Source organism: Cimex lectularius, unplaced genomic scaffold (assembly GCF_000648675.2).
Source record: "Cimex lectularius strain Harlan isolate CLEC.00 unplaced genomic scaffold, Clec_2.1 scaffold6, whole genome shotgun sequence".
Lineage (NCBI taxonomy): Eukaryota > Metazoa > Arthropoda > Insecta > Hemiptera > Cimicidae > Cimex > Cimex lectularius.
In genome coordinates, this window is record NW_019392677.1 from 55,053 (window position 1) to 73,635 (window position 18,583).

At 37.6% G+C, this 18,583-nt stretch overlaps 1 protein-coding gene across 1 annotated transcript in view; it reads right to left on the reverse strand.

Moving 5' to 3' along the window:
- The window catches only part of LOC106673786 (photoreceptor ankyrin repeat protein-like), a 73,562-nt gene that overhangs the window by 17,923 nt on the left and 37,056 nt on the right, over positions 1 to 18,583 (reverse strand). The window contains exon 3 of the mRNA XM_014406048.2: positions 4,526 to 4,655. Within this exon, the coding sequence (XP_014261534.1) occupies positions 4,526 to 4,655 (130 nt within the window). The remainder of the gene's footprint in view (positions 1 to 4,525; positions 4,656 to 18,583) is intronic.

The following is an 18,583-nucleotide window of genomic DNA, read 5'->3' on the forward strand; positions in this document are numbered from 1 at the left end:
AGAAGAACACCAGAGTTATTTTGTTCCCACGATAAAAATCAAATCTCTTCAATCACTTATACTGCTATTGGTCTTCCCAAAGCATAGTCGCCAGTTAAGTCCATGGATCATTCATGTACCTTGGCCCAGCAGAAGAATTTTTACGGCTCATCTTTACTCTTATCCTAGCTTCGATACTCCCGCCGGGTACTTTGCAACGCCTAATCCTCCAAGGTTGGACCTCATTGTCAGGATGATGGAGATATTATTCCCGGCGTACTTTTTCGCCTGGCCAACTCTTAGCGTACATAATTTTTGGGGAAGAGGGTTCTTCTCAAGTCTGAAGCTTGACGTTCCAAGACTCAGATCAGTTATACTGCTATTGGTCTTCCCAAAGTCACCAGTTAAGTCCTTGGATCATCTATGTACCTTAGCCCAGCAGAAGAATTTTTACAGCTCAGCTTTACTCCTATCCTAGCTTCGATACTCCTGCCCGGCACGTTGCAACGCCCAATGCTCCAAGGTTGGATCTCACTGTCAGGATGATGGAGATATTATTCCCGGCGTACTTTTTCGCCTGGCCAACTCTTAGCGTACATAATTTTTGGCGAAGAGGGCTCTTCTCAAGTCTGAAGCTTAACTTTCTGAGACTCAGATCAGTTGTACTGCTATTGGTCTTCCCAAAGCATAGTCACCAGCTAAGTCCTTGTTTCATTTATGTACCTTGGCCCAGCAGAAGAATTTTTACAGCTCATCTTTACTCCTATCCTAGCTTCGATACTCCCGCCGGGTACTTTGCAACGCCTAATCCTCCAAGGTTGGATCTCATTGTCAGGATGATGGGGATGACATTATTCCTGTCGTACTGCGTCGCCTGGTCAACTCTTAGCGTACATAATTTTTTTGGCGAAGCGGACTCTTCTCAAGTCTTTTCCAAGACTCCTTCCGCTGCCGCTGTCATGACCAAGCTTTCCCCTATGGCTTCAAACAATTCACGACGAACTTCATCGTGTAAGTGGCAGTTAACTGTGCACATGCAGGGCCGTGTTATTTTCTCCCCTCCTGCAAAAGAGCGAATGTTTCAAATGAATCTGATACAACTTCCAGCAGATTCCCAGTGACACGTTGCAACTGGGCGAGATAGTGATCGACTTCAATATGCGTGTTTTTCAACCTTCAGACGATCGATTGGAGGATGGCAAGGGTAGTTGCCTTTTTAAGAGGCGTCTTAGTTGTCACTGTATCGTCTCTTCTATCTCTTTTATGTTGTTCGCTTTTATCCCTGAGGATTGTGAGTTCCTAGATATATGGCTCGCTTCTTGCAATTAGGTCTATCTGTGACCGGCGGCATTGCCAGCAATGATCTGTAGGGCATCGGTGGAGACGGTTCTATAAGCTCTGGCCATCTTCCAATAACACTGGTCTGTGAGCCGACATTACGACATTTATCGCTGTCACGTTCAACTTCTCATCCTACAGGACGGGCATGGTATTGTCGCTGACCATATTGCATTTTGTATAATTCTAATTTTTTTGTTAAAGCGCTTACGAGTGTGACTAACATTGCTACGTTATCCTGAGTTTACTTTGCATGCACTCGTAAATCTTAAATTTCTGCTCACACGCCGATGTATTTTTGGCACTTACGTCATTGCATTCTTTACCTTCCTACTGTGATGCGTTGGTCCTTTCTTTCCTGCCTTTCAGAACCATGAGGACGATTTTGACTGTTGACACACAGATTTACGTCACGCACGATCCCTCGAGGACTCTCCTCGATTTGTGAATGTTAGGACTTGGGGTTTTGTCAGTTAAGCGAACCTGTCCGACTGAGCGTTTCTAAGGATTTAGTACCCCCTACGACCAGACAACTGTCACACTGAGGCCCAAAATCCCACATAATCATGCAACTGAGAATACCAACTTTGTTTATGAACTGTGGTTAGGTTGGTCTGATTTAAACCAACACCGCATTAATTTCAAATAACACGGTGAATTCTACCCTACGATTAGGTACACAGACAAGTTCGCGTGGCTGCATTATTAAAAAGAGCTTCCTTTGCTCCTTCGCGAGATTTTGCCAACCTCCCAGCGACATGCCAATTGTTCTGTTCTCATCAAATATTCATGTTCCGAGCAAGTACAACCGCTGCGTTATAAATTTAGTGTTTCTGAATTAAAGTACTATCGGTGTCACATTATGATGAGGTGTTAATGTGCGATCCTCATGCAATTATGTATCTTGCAAAATTGTTAACATTGTATTGGCCAATTAGACTCCCAGGTATTCATTGTCTTTTCCAAAATATTTATGGCAGTAACATTCACTGGGAGATTCGGGGTAATCTGATCGAGTAAAATCAGAGAGAACCCATGAGCTAGATTTTATTAATTTGCAAAGCTTTCAGACTTCAAAAAATTAGATTTTTAGTAATAATTGATAACATTACTACAGCAACAATTAATACAATCGTTCAGTTCGTCTAACTTCTATTTCTCCTATCCAACCCCAGCCGAAGTCCTCGAGGCCATAACCACATCCTACTCCAATGCAATTGGAGGTGATGGCATCTCTATCCATTTTCTTAAACTCTGCCTCCCAATATTACTACCTGATCTACTTCACATCTATAACTACTCTCTCCAAAACTCTGTTTTTCCGACAGCCTGGCAAAAAGCTCTTGTCCACCTTGTCAATAAAACCCCCAACCCATCCTCCCCTACAGACTACCGTCCCATTTCCATCCTCTCAAACCTGTCCAAGCCCCTAGAAAGATTAGTCCAAGCACCTTGAACAGTCCCATCTTCTCAATCCCCTCCCATCTGGCTTCCGCCAAGGTTATTCTACCCAATCAGCACTAATAAAAATTACCAGAGACCTCCACTTAGCAATGGACCAACGGAAAGTTACTATACTTGTCCTTCTTGATTTTTCTAAAGCCTTCGATTCTGTCCCTCTCTAAACTCGAATCTTTTTCCTTCTCCGCCAGCACCATCCGTTGGTTCCACTCCTACCTTACCAATCGCCACCAAGCTGTCTCCCTTCCCAATGGCCTTACCCCCTTCTTCCACCCTCTAAAATCTGGGGTGCCTCAAGGCTCTAGCATCTCTCCTATCCTTTTTTCCATTTATATCAATGATCTGCCCGACTCCATCCAGTCCTGTAACTATCACCTATATGCCGATGACTCCCAAATCCTTCCACCCTTCCGATCTTCACTCGGCCATTCTCAAGATCCAAAGAGACCTAAACTCCATCAACGAATGGGCACATAAAAATTCCCTAGTCCTCAATCCGTCCAAATCCACAGCCATAATTATCGGGTCCAGGCAACTCCTCAATTCCCTCCCCAGCATCCCAGCTCTCATGCTAAATAACCATCCCATCTCCTTCTGCTCTTCGGTTAAAAACCTAGGAGTGGTCTTTGACCAAAACCTTTCCTGGCATTCTCACATTTCCCAAATTTCCCGCCATTCCATTGCCTCCCTCAGCCTGTTTCGTCGGTCCTGGCTTCTCTTACCTTTCTCCACCCGCAAACTCCTTGTACCATCCCTTCTTCGATTGTAGGTGTTTGGCATACGGTGGTCTCTCGGAGGGGGAGAACGCGCGATTGAAGCGTATTATGAATTGTTGCGTAAGATTTGTGTACGGCACCCCACGGGGATCCCGGGTGTCGGGGTTCCCAACTTTCCTGGCTATTCCCCTCCTTCCGTGCACAGTATTTCCTAGGTTGCTTTCTTTTCCAGTCCATCCACACTCGTCGTCCTCCTTACATCATCCAATCCCTCCAATTCAACTCCTCACATCTCACTCATAAGACCCGCTCATCCCCAATCGACCTTATCCTTCCGCAACATACAACCCATACCTTCGAAAAATCCATTCTGATCCGATCCCCTAAACTCTGGAACTCCCTTCCCCATTCTATTCGTCACGCTGCCTCCTTTTATTCCTTTCAATCCCACCTCAATAATCACCTCCTCTCCTTCCACACAGAGACCTCATGTTAACATTTGTTATTTTTTATTAATATTCTCGTAATTTTTTCTTCTGTCCTGCCTTTTTGGTATTCATTGTGCCCAGATTTATATCTTTTTTTTTTTTACTTTTAACTTCATACAAAAAACTTCCTTTATTTATTTCATGTAAATTATTCTTAGGGGACACCAGTTCCAGAATAAAGTTATTTTTCTTCTTCCTACAATCAGGCCATCCGATATGAAAAAAATAATTTCAATTGAATAAATTTGTCTAAACAACCCTATTAAAATGACAATTTCTGTCAAGTATTGTACAATAATTCAACTGGATAACCTATGTAATTTCAATGGGATTTGAGTAAACCGCTCGGTCCTTAGGTCAAACTTGATGTGCTTTAGCCAACCACAAACTACTCGTAATTGTCCTCATGTCAGCAATCGTTAATTGCGCATTCAAAGCGTTGTGAGCTAATAAACCTAATGAATCCAAATGCACCGCTAGCAAAATCAAAACGAGCGTAAGTAATGTTTAAATATGTAACAACAATTTCGAGTAATCGCCCACCTGCTTGAGCGGCAAAATGGAGTGGCGTGTTGCCCTCATTGTCGGCCAAGTTGAAATTTACTTTCGGGATTTCCAACAACGCATCTAGAAGATCCAAAGAGCCGTTTCCAGCAAAATAGCTGACTGCCGTCTGAAAAGCAAAACAAAAGCATTAATTAGAAAACTTACTCACTTAATAAAATTGAGTAAATGTTTATTTTGAGAATAAGTAAATTATAAAATGGGATAATAAAGTCTGCTGCGTTATCTAACGAATTGCTAATTAAGTGAATTGTAAAGAGATAAGCAACTCGGGATTTGATCATTCGTACAATGTCAATAATATTATGGTTATTAAAACAACAACGATTTAATCAACAATGCTCAATCGAAAACAAAATAATCAAAAATTGAACTGATTCAAAACCATATTCCTTCGGTTGAATCAGTGGTAATTTTTGTTTGAACAAGAGATGCTTGATTGCATGATATCTCAACTCAACACTAAGCCAGAATAAAGATTAACAGTTATTGAGGTGGAAGAAGAATAGAAGAAACTTGGATGAGAGTGGCATCCATGGACTCTCTGTCTAACATGAGCCTCCAACCTCCCAGAGATAACACACATATACACACCTGGGATTCTGTCTTCAAGACCTAGTTTTATTAACAGGTTCGAGATGCCCACTGGTTTTCAGGATTCTGGGGATTTTGGTTCCAAGCACGACACAAGGCTCCGAAATGCATTTCTACTTATTCAGATTTCTTTCACGAAGGGGATTACCGAGCGTCCGAAGATTTGAAAAGTGCCTCCATTTTGTTGTAGTGAGCTTTAATATCTGGATTGTGTGCACCATGCCAATGCTGGTTAAGTATGGGCTACAATTAGAGAGAGAGAGATAGAGAGAGAGAGAGATAGATAGATAGAGAGAGAGAGAGAGAGAGAGACTAAGCAAGAGAGAGAGAGAGAGAGAGAGAGAGAGAGAGAGAGAGAGAGAGAGAGAGAGTGAGTGAGTGAGAGGGAGTGGTGGTGTTGGTGGGAGGGAGGGAGGAGAGAACAACCACACAAAAGAAGATGATTGAATAGATAGATAGATTCATCGATAGATAGATGAGAGAAAGAGTGGGTGATTGTGTGAGATAAGCAGATATAGAAATATGCGTAGATGGAGAGATAACAATAAATAATAATGAAATACAACTACAAATAATATACATTTTAAACACATACTAAAAATGTAGTGTATACAATTAAAAGAGACAATTATGTTTAACATTACACATGATTTTATAATAATTTAGAAATAGATAAATATATAGACCAAAGACAATAAGAAAGAGAAAGTGTGAGAGTGTGTGAGAGAGATAGTGACAGAGATAGATAAACTGATGAATAGGTCGATAGACAGATAGATAGGAAGATAGATAGTTTAGACCGATGTATAGATAAACAGATAGATAGGTAGAAATACAGATAGATAAATAGAAAGAGACATAAAGAAAAAGGGACAGAGAAAATGAGGGATAGAGAGAGAATGGTGTATATAAAAAACTGGAATGATAAATAGATACATTGATAGACAGACAGATAGATAAATTTGCAGATGTATAGAAATACAGATAGATAGATGAGAGAGAGAGAGAGAGAGAGAGAGAGAGAGAGAGAGAGAGCGTGATTTGGTGAGATAAATAGATAAAAAATGCGTAGATAGAGAGATAAGAATAAATAATAATAAAAGACAACTTCAAATAATATAAGTTTTAAACATATTCTAAAAATGTAGTGTATACAATTAAAAGAGACAAACAATTATGTTAGAAGTATGGAAGAAAGTAAGTAAAAGATAATTTAAAGATTGAAAATAGATAGAGCAGAGAGAAAGAGAAAGAGTGAGAGTGAGTGCGAGAGGTAGTGACAGAGATGGATAGATAGATAAACAGACAGATAGATAGATAATTTAGACAGATGTATAGATAAACAGATAGAGAGATAGATAGAAATACAGATAGATAAATAGAGAGACAGAAAGAAAGAGAGACAGAGAAAATGAGAGAGAGTGAGAGACATAGTGATATAGATAGATTGATAGATAGATAAACAGACAGATAGATATGTCGAAAGATAGATGGTTTACAGATGTATAGATCAACAGATAGATAGTTAGAAATGCCGATAGTGAGAGAGAAAGAGAAACAGGGAAAGTGTGTGAGATAAAGAGAGAAAGAGAATGAGAGCGATATACATAAATAAACTGATACATAATTAGATAAACAGACAGACCGAGAGCGAGAGAAATAGTCAGTGAGGGAGAAATACTGGGAGAGAGTAAACAAATAAAAAACTAAACAACAACACATTGATTGATTAGACAGGTATATAGATAGATAGAAGTACACAGAGATGAATAGATAGCGAGAGAGTGGGTAGGTGAGTTAGATAGATATAGCGATGGACAGAGAGAGAGAGAAAAAGAAAAATGTAGAGAATGATATAAATAGATAAACAGATAGATAGATAGATTGATAGATAGATAGAGAGAGAGAGGGGGCTAATAGGGGAGTGAGATAATAAGAGATTGTGAGGGAAGGAATAAATAAAATGAGAGCAACAGAAAGAAAAGAGAGAAACAAAGAAAGAGGGAGAGGGAGTGTGAAATAGGTAGCAAACTCGCACATATACACATGCAACACAAATCCTTTATTTATTTATTTATCATTTATTAAAGTTTATTTACACAAAAGATACAAAATAAAAGATTAATTTAAAAAAAAAGAAAGAAAGCTCTTTATCCGCTTTATCCTCGTAGGAGTGACAGTACGGGTCGCTTGTCCCCGCTAAGATTTTCTTTTCTTCTTTCTCCGGGCTTAAACCGGTTGTTAATAAAGTTGTATCCGATGGAAAAGGGAAACCAAAGAATCGGAAATATTCTCGATTGGAGACCAATCAATTCAACGATTTAAGCCCATAGTTTTATATTATTTGTGTCTGCTATTTTGTTGTTGAATACGATACTCTTACAATTTTTTAAAATTTATTGTATCATGTATTTTGCATGTGAGGGTAATCGATGTCAATATCTCCTCAAATTTGTCCGGGTGGTTTTCTTTCCCCTCGTAAAAAAAAGGGCGAGACCGAAACCAAATTTCCGGACACCGCTGAAGTTTCATTAGGCGGGTTCCAACTCAATTGACCCACTCCCGTAAGTGTCCTTCCCTCTTATCGAACATCAGTTTTCCCAGTTTGAAAGGAAACTTCCAAACAACCCTAGAAAAACGGGAAGTTATTGCATAATACGGTCTCGTTCGTCCCTTTTACGATTTCAGCCCAGACTGTAATGTTGCATTTGAGTTAAAATAATAGGGTTGCTCGGGATTTCATCATTCGTACAAATGTCAATAATATTATGGTTATTAAAACAATAACGATTTAATCAACAATAATCAAAAATTGAATTGATTCAAAACCATATTCCTTTGGTTGAATCAATGGTAATTTTTGTTTGAACAAGGGAAGATCCGTATCGATTACATATCTCAACATCAACACTAAACCAGATTAAAGATTAACAGTAATCGAGGTAGAAGAGGATAGAAGAAACTTGGATGAGAGTGGCATCCATGGACTCTCTGGCTAACATGCGCCTCCAACCTCCCAGAGATGACACACATGTACACACCTGGGATTCTGTCTTCAAGACCTATTCTGTCTTCAAGACCTAGTTTTATTAACAGGTTCGAGATGCCCACTGGCGAGCTGGTTTTCACGATTCTGGGGGTTTTGGTTCCAAGCACGACACAAGGCTCCTAAGTGAATTTCTGCTTATTCAGATTTCTTTCACGAAGGGGATTACCGAGCGTCCGAAGATCTGAAAAGTGCCTCCACTATTACTTATAATTATCCTAATTATTTAATGCAGTAATAATCTTTATATAATTCGTTAATGATTTAACAATAAATAAAAAGTTGCATTTATTGAGGTAGGATCAAAATGGCATGAATAAAAATAGAATCAACGTGACATGTTGGAACGAGTGGGTCTTTTTAGGAGGAAAGTAAAGTGAAAAATTTAAAACTTTAGAATCAGTGTCATACTTGCAAGCACCTGTTCCAACCAGTATTAAAAAAGTTGGAAATAACCATTATTTAAATAATACAAAATTATAAACGGATCTATGGAACGCCGAAAATAAAGATAAAACATTAAACCTTTTTGAATAATATTGGCTTTTATTTATAACATTTAGAGGTTGTTTAATCGTGAAAAACAGTCACCAACCTTATTTACTAAGGATAAATTATATTTACTTTTATTTAACTTCAGTTCAAAAGGTATTCAGATTTGAAAAGGATTATCGGATTTCTAATTACAAAGATATCAAGAACAGCTGACCAGCTTTCTTTGTTGCTCTCTTTCTTTCTTTCTCACGCTTACCACTTTCTCTCTCTCTCTTTCTCTTTATATCTATCAATCTCTCCCTTTTTTACTCTCCTCCCCTTAGACCACTTTCGCTCTCTTTCTTTATATCTATCCATCTATCTATATTTTTTTTTATTCATCACTCACTTTCAATCCCTCTAGCAATACATCTCTCTCTAGCCCATTCTCTTTCGTCTAGCCCACGATCACCCTCGCTCTCTATTGTAATAAAAAAGATATTTTGAAGGAAGGTGTAAGAAATTTAATGAAATAAGGTTCAGAATGATTTCATATGAATGTATTTTTAAATGAATTAACGTTTTATTGTATTTGTTTTATTTTTATTTCACGAACTATCTATTTTCTATCTATATTTCCATCTATATCAAATTAGACATCTTTCTCTCTATCTTTTTATAAATTATTTTATATCTATCTATCAAAGCATATATCATTCTCTATGCCACTCTTCTCCCTTTAGAGTACTTTCATCCTATTTCTTTCTATCGTTTCATCTATCTATCTATATCACTTTATACATCTCTTTCCATCGATATATTTTATTATATATTATACAGGGTGTCCCAGTTCCTTCTGACGAAACTCAGGGAATCGATTTTACTCTTCATTTGGAGCAAAAAATGCCCAGGAGAAAATTTTCGGAAAGTTCTCTATTTTGAAGTTATTCGTCAATTTAGGTTTTTCAACTTTTCTCTACCTTACCACATAAAAACGCTTACAACGTCCAAAATGTTGAGACTACAACAAATCCAATTGCGCCATTTGAAAGAACGCTAAATTTTCTGTAAGATACTTCTATTTGCAATAATCAGAATGATATATAATGCTAGCCAATATCGGTTGGAACATGTCAAAATTACAAAATTTAAAATTTTGGTCATGACTGCACGTTCTACTGAGGTTACAAAAAAATACCTACAACTTGTTAAATTTCACAAAAACTTTTTCATCTAATATGCTTTACGTTGATATATCCAGGTTTTCAAATAACGTTCTGGTAGAGTTAAAAAATAATAATTGAATGTTCGAAAACGTGAGCTAAGGTAAATTTGAAGGGGAGGTAGAAATAAATCAATTAGAACTCGTTTTGTCGTCAGAAGGACCTGGGACACCCTATATATATATATATATANAATACTTTTGCCTCTTTTCCCACTCTCCTCCCTTTATACCACTTTCACCCTCTCTCTCTCTCTCTATGTGCCTTCCCATCTATCTATTTCTACCCCACTCTCCTCCCTGTAGACCACTTCCCCCCCCGCCCACATTCTCTCTATCTATTCATCTATCTATATCTATTTATTCACTTCTCTCTTTCTATCGAACTATTTTATATATATCTATCAATACAATATATCTCTCTCTATTCCACTCTCCTCCTTGTAGACCACTTCTATCCCTTTTCCCTATCTATCTATCTGTTTTATATCTGCCAATAATATATATATATATATACATAGTTATATTTATATATATATATAGTTCATTCTCCTCCCTCTACTTCCTTTCTATGTATCTATCTATCTATCTATTTATCATCTTTCTCTCTCTTTCCCTCACAAAATACTACTGTCCAAATCAATAAAGAATCTTGGTGTCACAGTCGATGAAACATTGTCTTGGTCAGAACAAACCAACGATATTTGTAAAAAAAACTTTCCAAAGCCTTTGTCAGCTGCGAAAAATCCAGATTGATCTTCCACCTGAGGTAAAATTACAAATTATAAAATCTATGTTGTTCCCAATCTTCGATTATGCTTCCCTAAGCTATTCTAATATAAGTAAAAAAAAATTAGAAAAACTACAAAAGCACAAAATGCTTGTATAAGATATGCTTATAATATCGAATACTTTGAACATATCACACCATATTATGCCAAAAATTTTAAAAATTAAAGAAAGAAGAGCACTAATACTCTCGATGTTCTTAATAAAATTATTAAAAAGACAAAAACCATCATTTAATAACTTTAAATTGTATAAGCCTACCCATGACAAGAATACTAGATATGATAAACATAAATTTATATTGCCTAAAATCAGAACTGCTATCTACAATGCCTCTTTTCTAATAAAAGCAATCAATAATTATAATAAAAACAACCTGTACAATTTACTACTTCTACCGTATGTAAAAGCGAAATCTATATTAAAAGAAGAGTTCCTGACAAAATACAATAATATATAAAAATGTAATCACAATATCCTCGTGTTATATATGTGTGTGTGTGTTATACTGTACTACTATACTAGACTGAATTATGTACTATTGTGTTAAGATTATTTATTACTAAATTTGCTATTTATTAATTATTAACACTATTTATTATTTATTTATTTGTTATTTAATACTAGTGTACATTAAATTATCATTGTTATATTTAAACCATAATTAGAAAGACACCTTGTAAAAATGAAAATTATAATTAAGAAATTACGATAAATTGATATAATTATCTCTTAGAGCTGAATAAAATAAAATGTTAACATTAAGTTTCCTGACTTCGGTAAGAGAGGACTCTATGGTTCTATGTAAGCTTCAGGTTAATAAACTATTCATTCATTCATTCTCTCTCTCTCTTTCTCTCTCTCTCTCTCTCACTCACACACACACACAACACACACACCCATGACCTATCGTCTTCCCTTTCATAGTTCAGGATGTGAAATATACTTTATACATCAAATATATGTTCTGTTCGGCCCTCTTTTGCTTTTCTGTACAGAGTTGTTATATTATTATAATATTACGTCCCTTTTAGTTACTAGAACTGTTGGCGTGGTGGGGCAGCCAACTATATAAGAAACATTCAGACTTTCTCAGTTGTGTGGTGGTTTATTTCATCATCAATAAAAGTTAACTTGTCAGAAAAACGAATATAGATTACTGTATATACTGTATTAATAAATTGTCGTATCCGAATCGTATTTGTCGCTCTAGTTGTTCTGGATTCGAATCCCGGCATAGCCTTTGGAATAATTTATAAAAAAAGTATGATGAAGTCCTGTCGCAATGGGTAGTTGGACTTCAAACCTTCCTGTATAAATGAATTAGAAAATAAATAAACGTATAGGAGTACATGGAATTATCGTCGATTCCACCTGCAAGTCTTGTTATAACACTTGACGTCGGATTGATTTTGAAAGTTTGAAAGCCTTTGCTGACGTTTTCCTTTGTTGTCCACGATTACGTTCAGGCAGTTTAGACATTACGGACTGGTCTTTTCCCCCCTGAACCAGGTTTTGCCGATATACCTGTCTAACGCAGAATATTTTGTATTGGAAGTGTTTATTAAGCGTTGTATTTACGCCGATTAAAGATCATAGATTTAAGTATGTTTGATTTTTAAAAATGAAGGAAGGAAAAACCGACAAAGTTCAGAATTTTAATCGGCTCCTGTTTCCTTTCGCTCTTTACTCCACGAATATCCTATTTTAGCCACAAAAAATTAAATCTATAACGAAGAAAGGAAAGCCAGAATTCACGGGCAAATACCCGACTAATAATACAAAACAATATAATATATTCATATCAACCCATAATTATAATTATAACATAGAAAACAACATATTAACTGGTCTTTTTAGAATATCAAATACCAGGCTCTTCAGAATCTTAATATTACGAATAGTATGAATATCATTCGGAATCATAAAATGAATTCGTTATCGAGTCTTTTAAAGATCGTGGATTGTATCAAGTGATGGACGTGCTTTTATTCGTCGTTTGAGGTTATCACATAAATGATCGATGGGGGTTCAACTCTGGAGAATGGGCTGGACGTTCATAATACTCTGATTTTGGCTGACTTCATCGAGGCTAGGCAACGCACGATGTTCCAAAATTTCATCCACAAAGCGAGTGGCCGTCAAAGACCTTCCACGAACAACAACCAGCCCCTGTGCGACTCTCCATTGAAACTCCCTCCCACAACCACCACTGAGCTACGTTGAAAAGGTTGGCTCTGGAAAAAATTACAGGCTTCGTACTTTTCATTTCGCTTCCTCTACACTCTTTCACGCACATCTGGAGATCGTGGAGTGTATCAGGAAGTGACGGACGTGCTCTTATTCGTCTTTTGAGGTTATCCCATTCAAGTCTGGAGAACGGGCTGGACAGGTTGAGACCATGATGCTGTGGTGTTGAAAGTAGATTTGTACTATGCGAGTGATATGTGGATGGGCATTATCGTGCTAGAATAGGATTGTCGCTGATTTCATCGAGGATAGGGAACGCATGATGTTCCAAAATTTCATCCACATAGCGAATGGCCGTCAAAGACCTTCTACGAACAACAACCAACCCCTGTGCGACTCTCCATTGAAGTCCCGCCCACAACCACCACTGAGCTACTCTGGAAAAAATTACATGCTTCGTACTTTTCATTTCGCTTCCTCCACACTCTTTCACGCACATCGAGATCGTGGAGCAAATCTACACTCATCTGTAAAAAGTACAGCAGACAATCGTTCAATGACCAATGGCTGTGTTCTGGAGCAAATTAGAGCAGTGGAACTCTGTATATTCTGGTCGATTCTGGTCCTGGGGAAAAGCCATCAGTCCAAACTGATTTAATCTTCTTCGAGCAGTGCGTTCAGAAATTTCGACACCTCAAACTTCCTAAAGCTGAAGAATCGCATGAAGAGCAGACAGGTGCCGGTTTTGCAGTTCTCAAAGTCAAAAAACGGTCATCCTGTGGTTCCATTATCCAAGGGCGTCAAAACCGGGTCTATGGTAGGACCCAGTTTCTCGAAAAAGTCTAACGGCGTCTCGCAGTGTTTCGTAGGGGACGCCGATGGAAATAGCCGAACACCTGACGGAACTCCATCATCAGTAAGTGTCACATAACGCGCAACATCGTCAGCACTGTGTAGCATTTTTAAGGTTAAAAATTGAAATTAAGAAAACAAACATGAAAACTAAACTGTTTATTGCTTCAGAATTCAAATTAGACTGAATAAACATTTTAAATTTGTAAAAGAGTGAAAATTGAACAATCCTTTGTCCTTATTTTGTATTAGGATTAATTGCATATACCTCTACTTGATTTCTCAACTTAAAACATAGCAATTAATTAAGGTTTTTAGTTGAGAGAAAAAAGTCAATGACACGAGCGGGATTCGAACCCACGATCTTCGGCTTGATACGCCGCTGCTCTACCACCTGAGCTATCGTGACCTCGATCTGAATAATAATATCTGGAAATCACACTAGATAAAACACTAATATTCAAGAAACACATCAGCTCCATTATCACAAAGGCGACACGAGCTTTGATGGTGTGCAGAAGAATAGCAGGGAGAAACTGGAGATGTAGGCTAGAAAACCTGTTATGGATGTACACCATAATAGTAAGACCTTTACTTACATACGGAGCTATAGCCTGGGCTGATAAAGCGGAACAAATCACCAAAAGGAAAGAACTCACAAAAATACAGAGACTTGCATGCATCTGCATAACGGGATCAATGAGATCATGTCCTACAATTAGCATGGAAAAGATATTGGGACTAATCCCCCTACATCACATGGTAGAAAGGACAGCACAAAAAACCATAAAAAACTCAATTAGAGAGAAACCTCCAACAGGAATAAAACTGAAATGGAGAGACAGAAACAAACTGTGGAGAAACCATCCTTCACTCATGGCTCCAAGAGATGACATGAACAGGAGGTTTGAATTTAACCAAAAATTCCGAATACATCTGGGCACCAAAAAGGAATGGGAAAGAAAGGGAAATAACCCTCTCAAAAATGGCACCATCTTTTGGTACACAGATGGATCTAGAACGCAGGAAGGTACGGGGGCAGGAGTGTTTGGACCCGGAACCAAATACTCAGAACCCATGGGAAAGCATGAAATAGGACTCACCGATGTGCTTTAGGCAGAGCACAGGGGATACAATAGATCTTAAAGAGCGCAGTATACCATACCCTGAAATACTACATCTAGATCTACATCTACCTCTAATTGATATTCTCAACTTAAAACATAGCAATTAATTAAGGTTTTTAGTTGAGATAAAAAAGTCAATGGCACGAGCGGGATTCGAACCCACGATCTTCGGCTTGATACGCCGCTGCTCTACCACTTGAGCTATCGTTACCTCGTTACCTGCCATTTTTCAAAAAAAAATTAATTGTAATATATTAATTGGTCAAGCGGACCACGAAATTAATGAAATTAAAACATAGCATAGCGGGGGCCGCGGTAGCCGAATGGTTAGCATGAGAGACTCTCACGCCGCGGTCGTGGGTTCGATTCCCACCGTCGCCTCTGGCCCTTTTTTCCGATAACCCCCAATTTGAACAACATATATAAGAAATTCGTCATGGCTAATATGCAAAAGATCATAAAGCAAAAAAAAAACATAGCATAAACAAAGTGGAAAACGGTGCAGTATAAAGGTCTTTCAAAGGTAGAAAGCTTTTTATGAGAAAGGACCCCCGACTTCAATGTAAAATGGGATCGACCAGGTGAGAGCACGATCGGATGTATGCCCAATGCGTTTCGGCCAGATAGCCATCTGTCTCACAAGCTGATCGTGTATTCTCGACGGAGATGGCTCAAATTTCGAATGGGAACAAGTTTAACGAAAGTTTCCGACATGTTGCGCAAGCAAATAACAAATTTAAAGAGACTGCACATAGTGGATCTTTTTGTGCGTCTTTGACCTCTTTTCAAAAAAAGTCAACAGTTGAAAGTAATGGATAAACGAACGTTTCAAAAAAGGCAGGGTGAAAAGATTCTATGAATTTATCGATGCAGTGTCAAGGTGAAAAAGACAATGTGTTGCCCTATCGATTCGAACGTTGAAACGCATTCAACACATTTGGCAAATCGGGGAACCCTGAAACACACCGGGCCTCATGTCAAAACACGAACTATTTTCGACACTATGAGTAAGCTGAAAATCAGTTTTATCCTAACGGCTAAAACTATCATGCTCAAAATCGATCTAATATTTGGGAGAGTAAATTTTCTTTAAATTATTATTTAAACATCTAATTCGAGTAGGTTATCTAAAAGTAACAGTTGTAATTAACTTTCTTAAACTAGGCAATCCAACCCCTTTTAACTACCAATTGGACGCATTACGTACACCTTGCATATGGCACATGATCATCAAATATCAAATCATGGGTAGTAACCTAGGCCCGATACTGGCAGACATAATCATGACACATCTACTAAATTCAGTCATACCACAACTTCCTTTCACATTACCCTTCCTCACTAAAAAGGTAGATGATATATTGACAGCTGTTCCCACAGATCAAATTCAAACTTTTTTTTTGGCGTCATGAACTATGCATGTTAGCCATGGTGACAATTCTTATATGTGTGTTTCAAATTGGGGGGGGGGTATTGTGAAAAAAGGGCCAGAGGCGACAAATTCAAACTATATTAGATACATTTAATACCTTTCACCCACGCCTACAATTTACACATGAAATCGTAAAGAACAAAAAAATACCATTTTTAGACACACTCGTAAAAAAACAACCAGATGGTACATTAATCACAGATTGGTATCAAAAACCAAGAAACACAGATCGCTACCTCAACTTTATATCTCACCATCTTCTTGACACAATAATAAACACGGCCAAAGGGTTACTTCACAGAATGATTACCTTAAGACATGAATCCTTCCACCAGAAAAACATAAAGTTATACAAACAGATTCTTCATAACAATCTCTACCCTAAACACATAATTAACAGAATAATCTACAATTACAACTCAACAATAACACCATCCACTATTACTAATAATAAATTCACTATTTTCGTGGTCCGCTTGACCAATTAATACATGACAATTAATTATTACGGTTATTTTTCAATTAATTAAGGTTTTTAGTTGAGATAAAAAAGTCAGTGGCACGAGAGGGATTCGAACCCACGACCTTCGGCTAGATATGCCGCTGCTCTACCACCTGAGCTATCGTGACCTCGATCCACTCGGACCGACAATTAGAAAAAACGGGTAATGGTTCGGCCTATATCGTGCCTACGTTTCGATCTTTATTGAGATCATCTTCAGGGCCTGGGATTTATGAACATTGTTTAAATTACAGAAATACATGTACGATGTGAAAAAATTAATTTATACAATGCTATTTGTAAAATTGAAACAATGTTTATAAATCCCAGGCGCTGAAGATTATCTTAATAAAGATCGAAACGTTGACACGATGAAGAAAATATTTTTCTAAGCCTTCGTCTCACCAGACCGCATCTCACGATCTCCAAATAATCATTGACTAACGGTCACTCAACACCACACATTTCTACATAATTATATTGTAATAAAATATAATCTTGATAATATTTGTCACGAAAGCCAATTAATTCTATATAACTAACTCAAGACCTCAAAAGGTCCAATGCTAAGGCATTCCAGATAGGTTTACCTTCGTACCCGAGGTACACTAGACTATGTCAGAATGCGAATATCAAAGAGCGACAAAAGCCCTTGGAAATTATGCTGGAAATTTCAGCTTTAAGCGTCCCATTGAGAAGGGGGACTTTAATTTCGTTAACGTGACATTCTTTGAATGTTTTTCAGAAATAATAATTTAAAAAGTTTTTGTTATCATCTGGTATATCATAAAGAATTTTGTAAGGAAAATTAAGCGTTAATTAACTAAAATTCTATTAACTAATTAACGTTTACGAACACTATTTTTATAAAAAAAACCTACAGGTTGTAAAAGTCAAACTCGAACACAATTTTCAATCAATTAATTAATCTTTATGTAAGGTATTGATTGAAATAAAAAATCTAGTGTCTCGAGCGGGATTAGAACCCACGACCTTTGGCCGGGTTCGGGTGGGTTCGAATCCGCTCGTGACACTAGATTTTTATTTAGTTAATTGAAAGAAGTTATTTGGTCAGTCGGACCACGAAACATAATGCAGAATTTTCAATATTATTTTTGGCTGTATATTATTACGGTTATTTTTCAATTAATTAAGGTTTTTAGTTGAGATAAAAAAGTCAGTGGCACGAGAGGGATTCGAACCCACGACCTTCGGCTAGATACGCCGCTGCTCTACCACTTGAGCTATCGTGACCTCGATCCACTCGGACATCAACTCCCCATCTCAACCCCACCTGATGAATTTTCCCTCCTTTTGCCATTTTTCAAATGTCATGTAATCGGTTTGGATTCTCGACGACAATTGAAATGGAGGAAAAATGAAGTACACTTCACTAAAGCTCTCCGTCGCCGTTTCATTTGTCGTCGAGAATCCAAACCGATTACACGACATTTGAAAAATGGCAAAAGGAGGGAAAACTCAAAAGGTGGGGTTGAGATAGGAAGTTGATGTCCGAGCGGATCGAGGTAACGATAGCTCAAGTGGTAGAGCAGCGGCGTATCTAGCCGAAGGTCGTTGGTTCGAATCCCTCTCGTGCCATAAACTTTTTTTCATCTCAACTAAAAACCTTAATTAATTGTCATTACTAATAATACTACATTAAGTCTATCGAATACAAACAAACCAGCATACATTTCCATGCCGTTTATCCAAGGCCTATCACATAAATTAAACACATTTCTCTCGTCCGATAACTTCAAAATAGCTTTCAAAAATTATAAAACAATTCAAACACTTTTTTCCAAAATT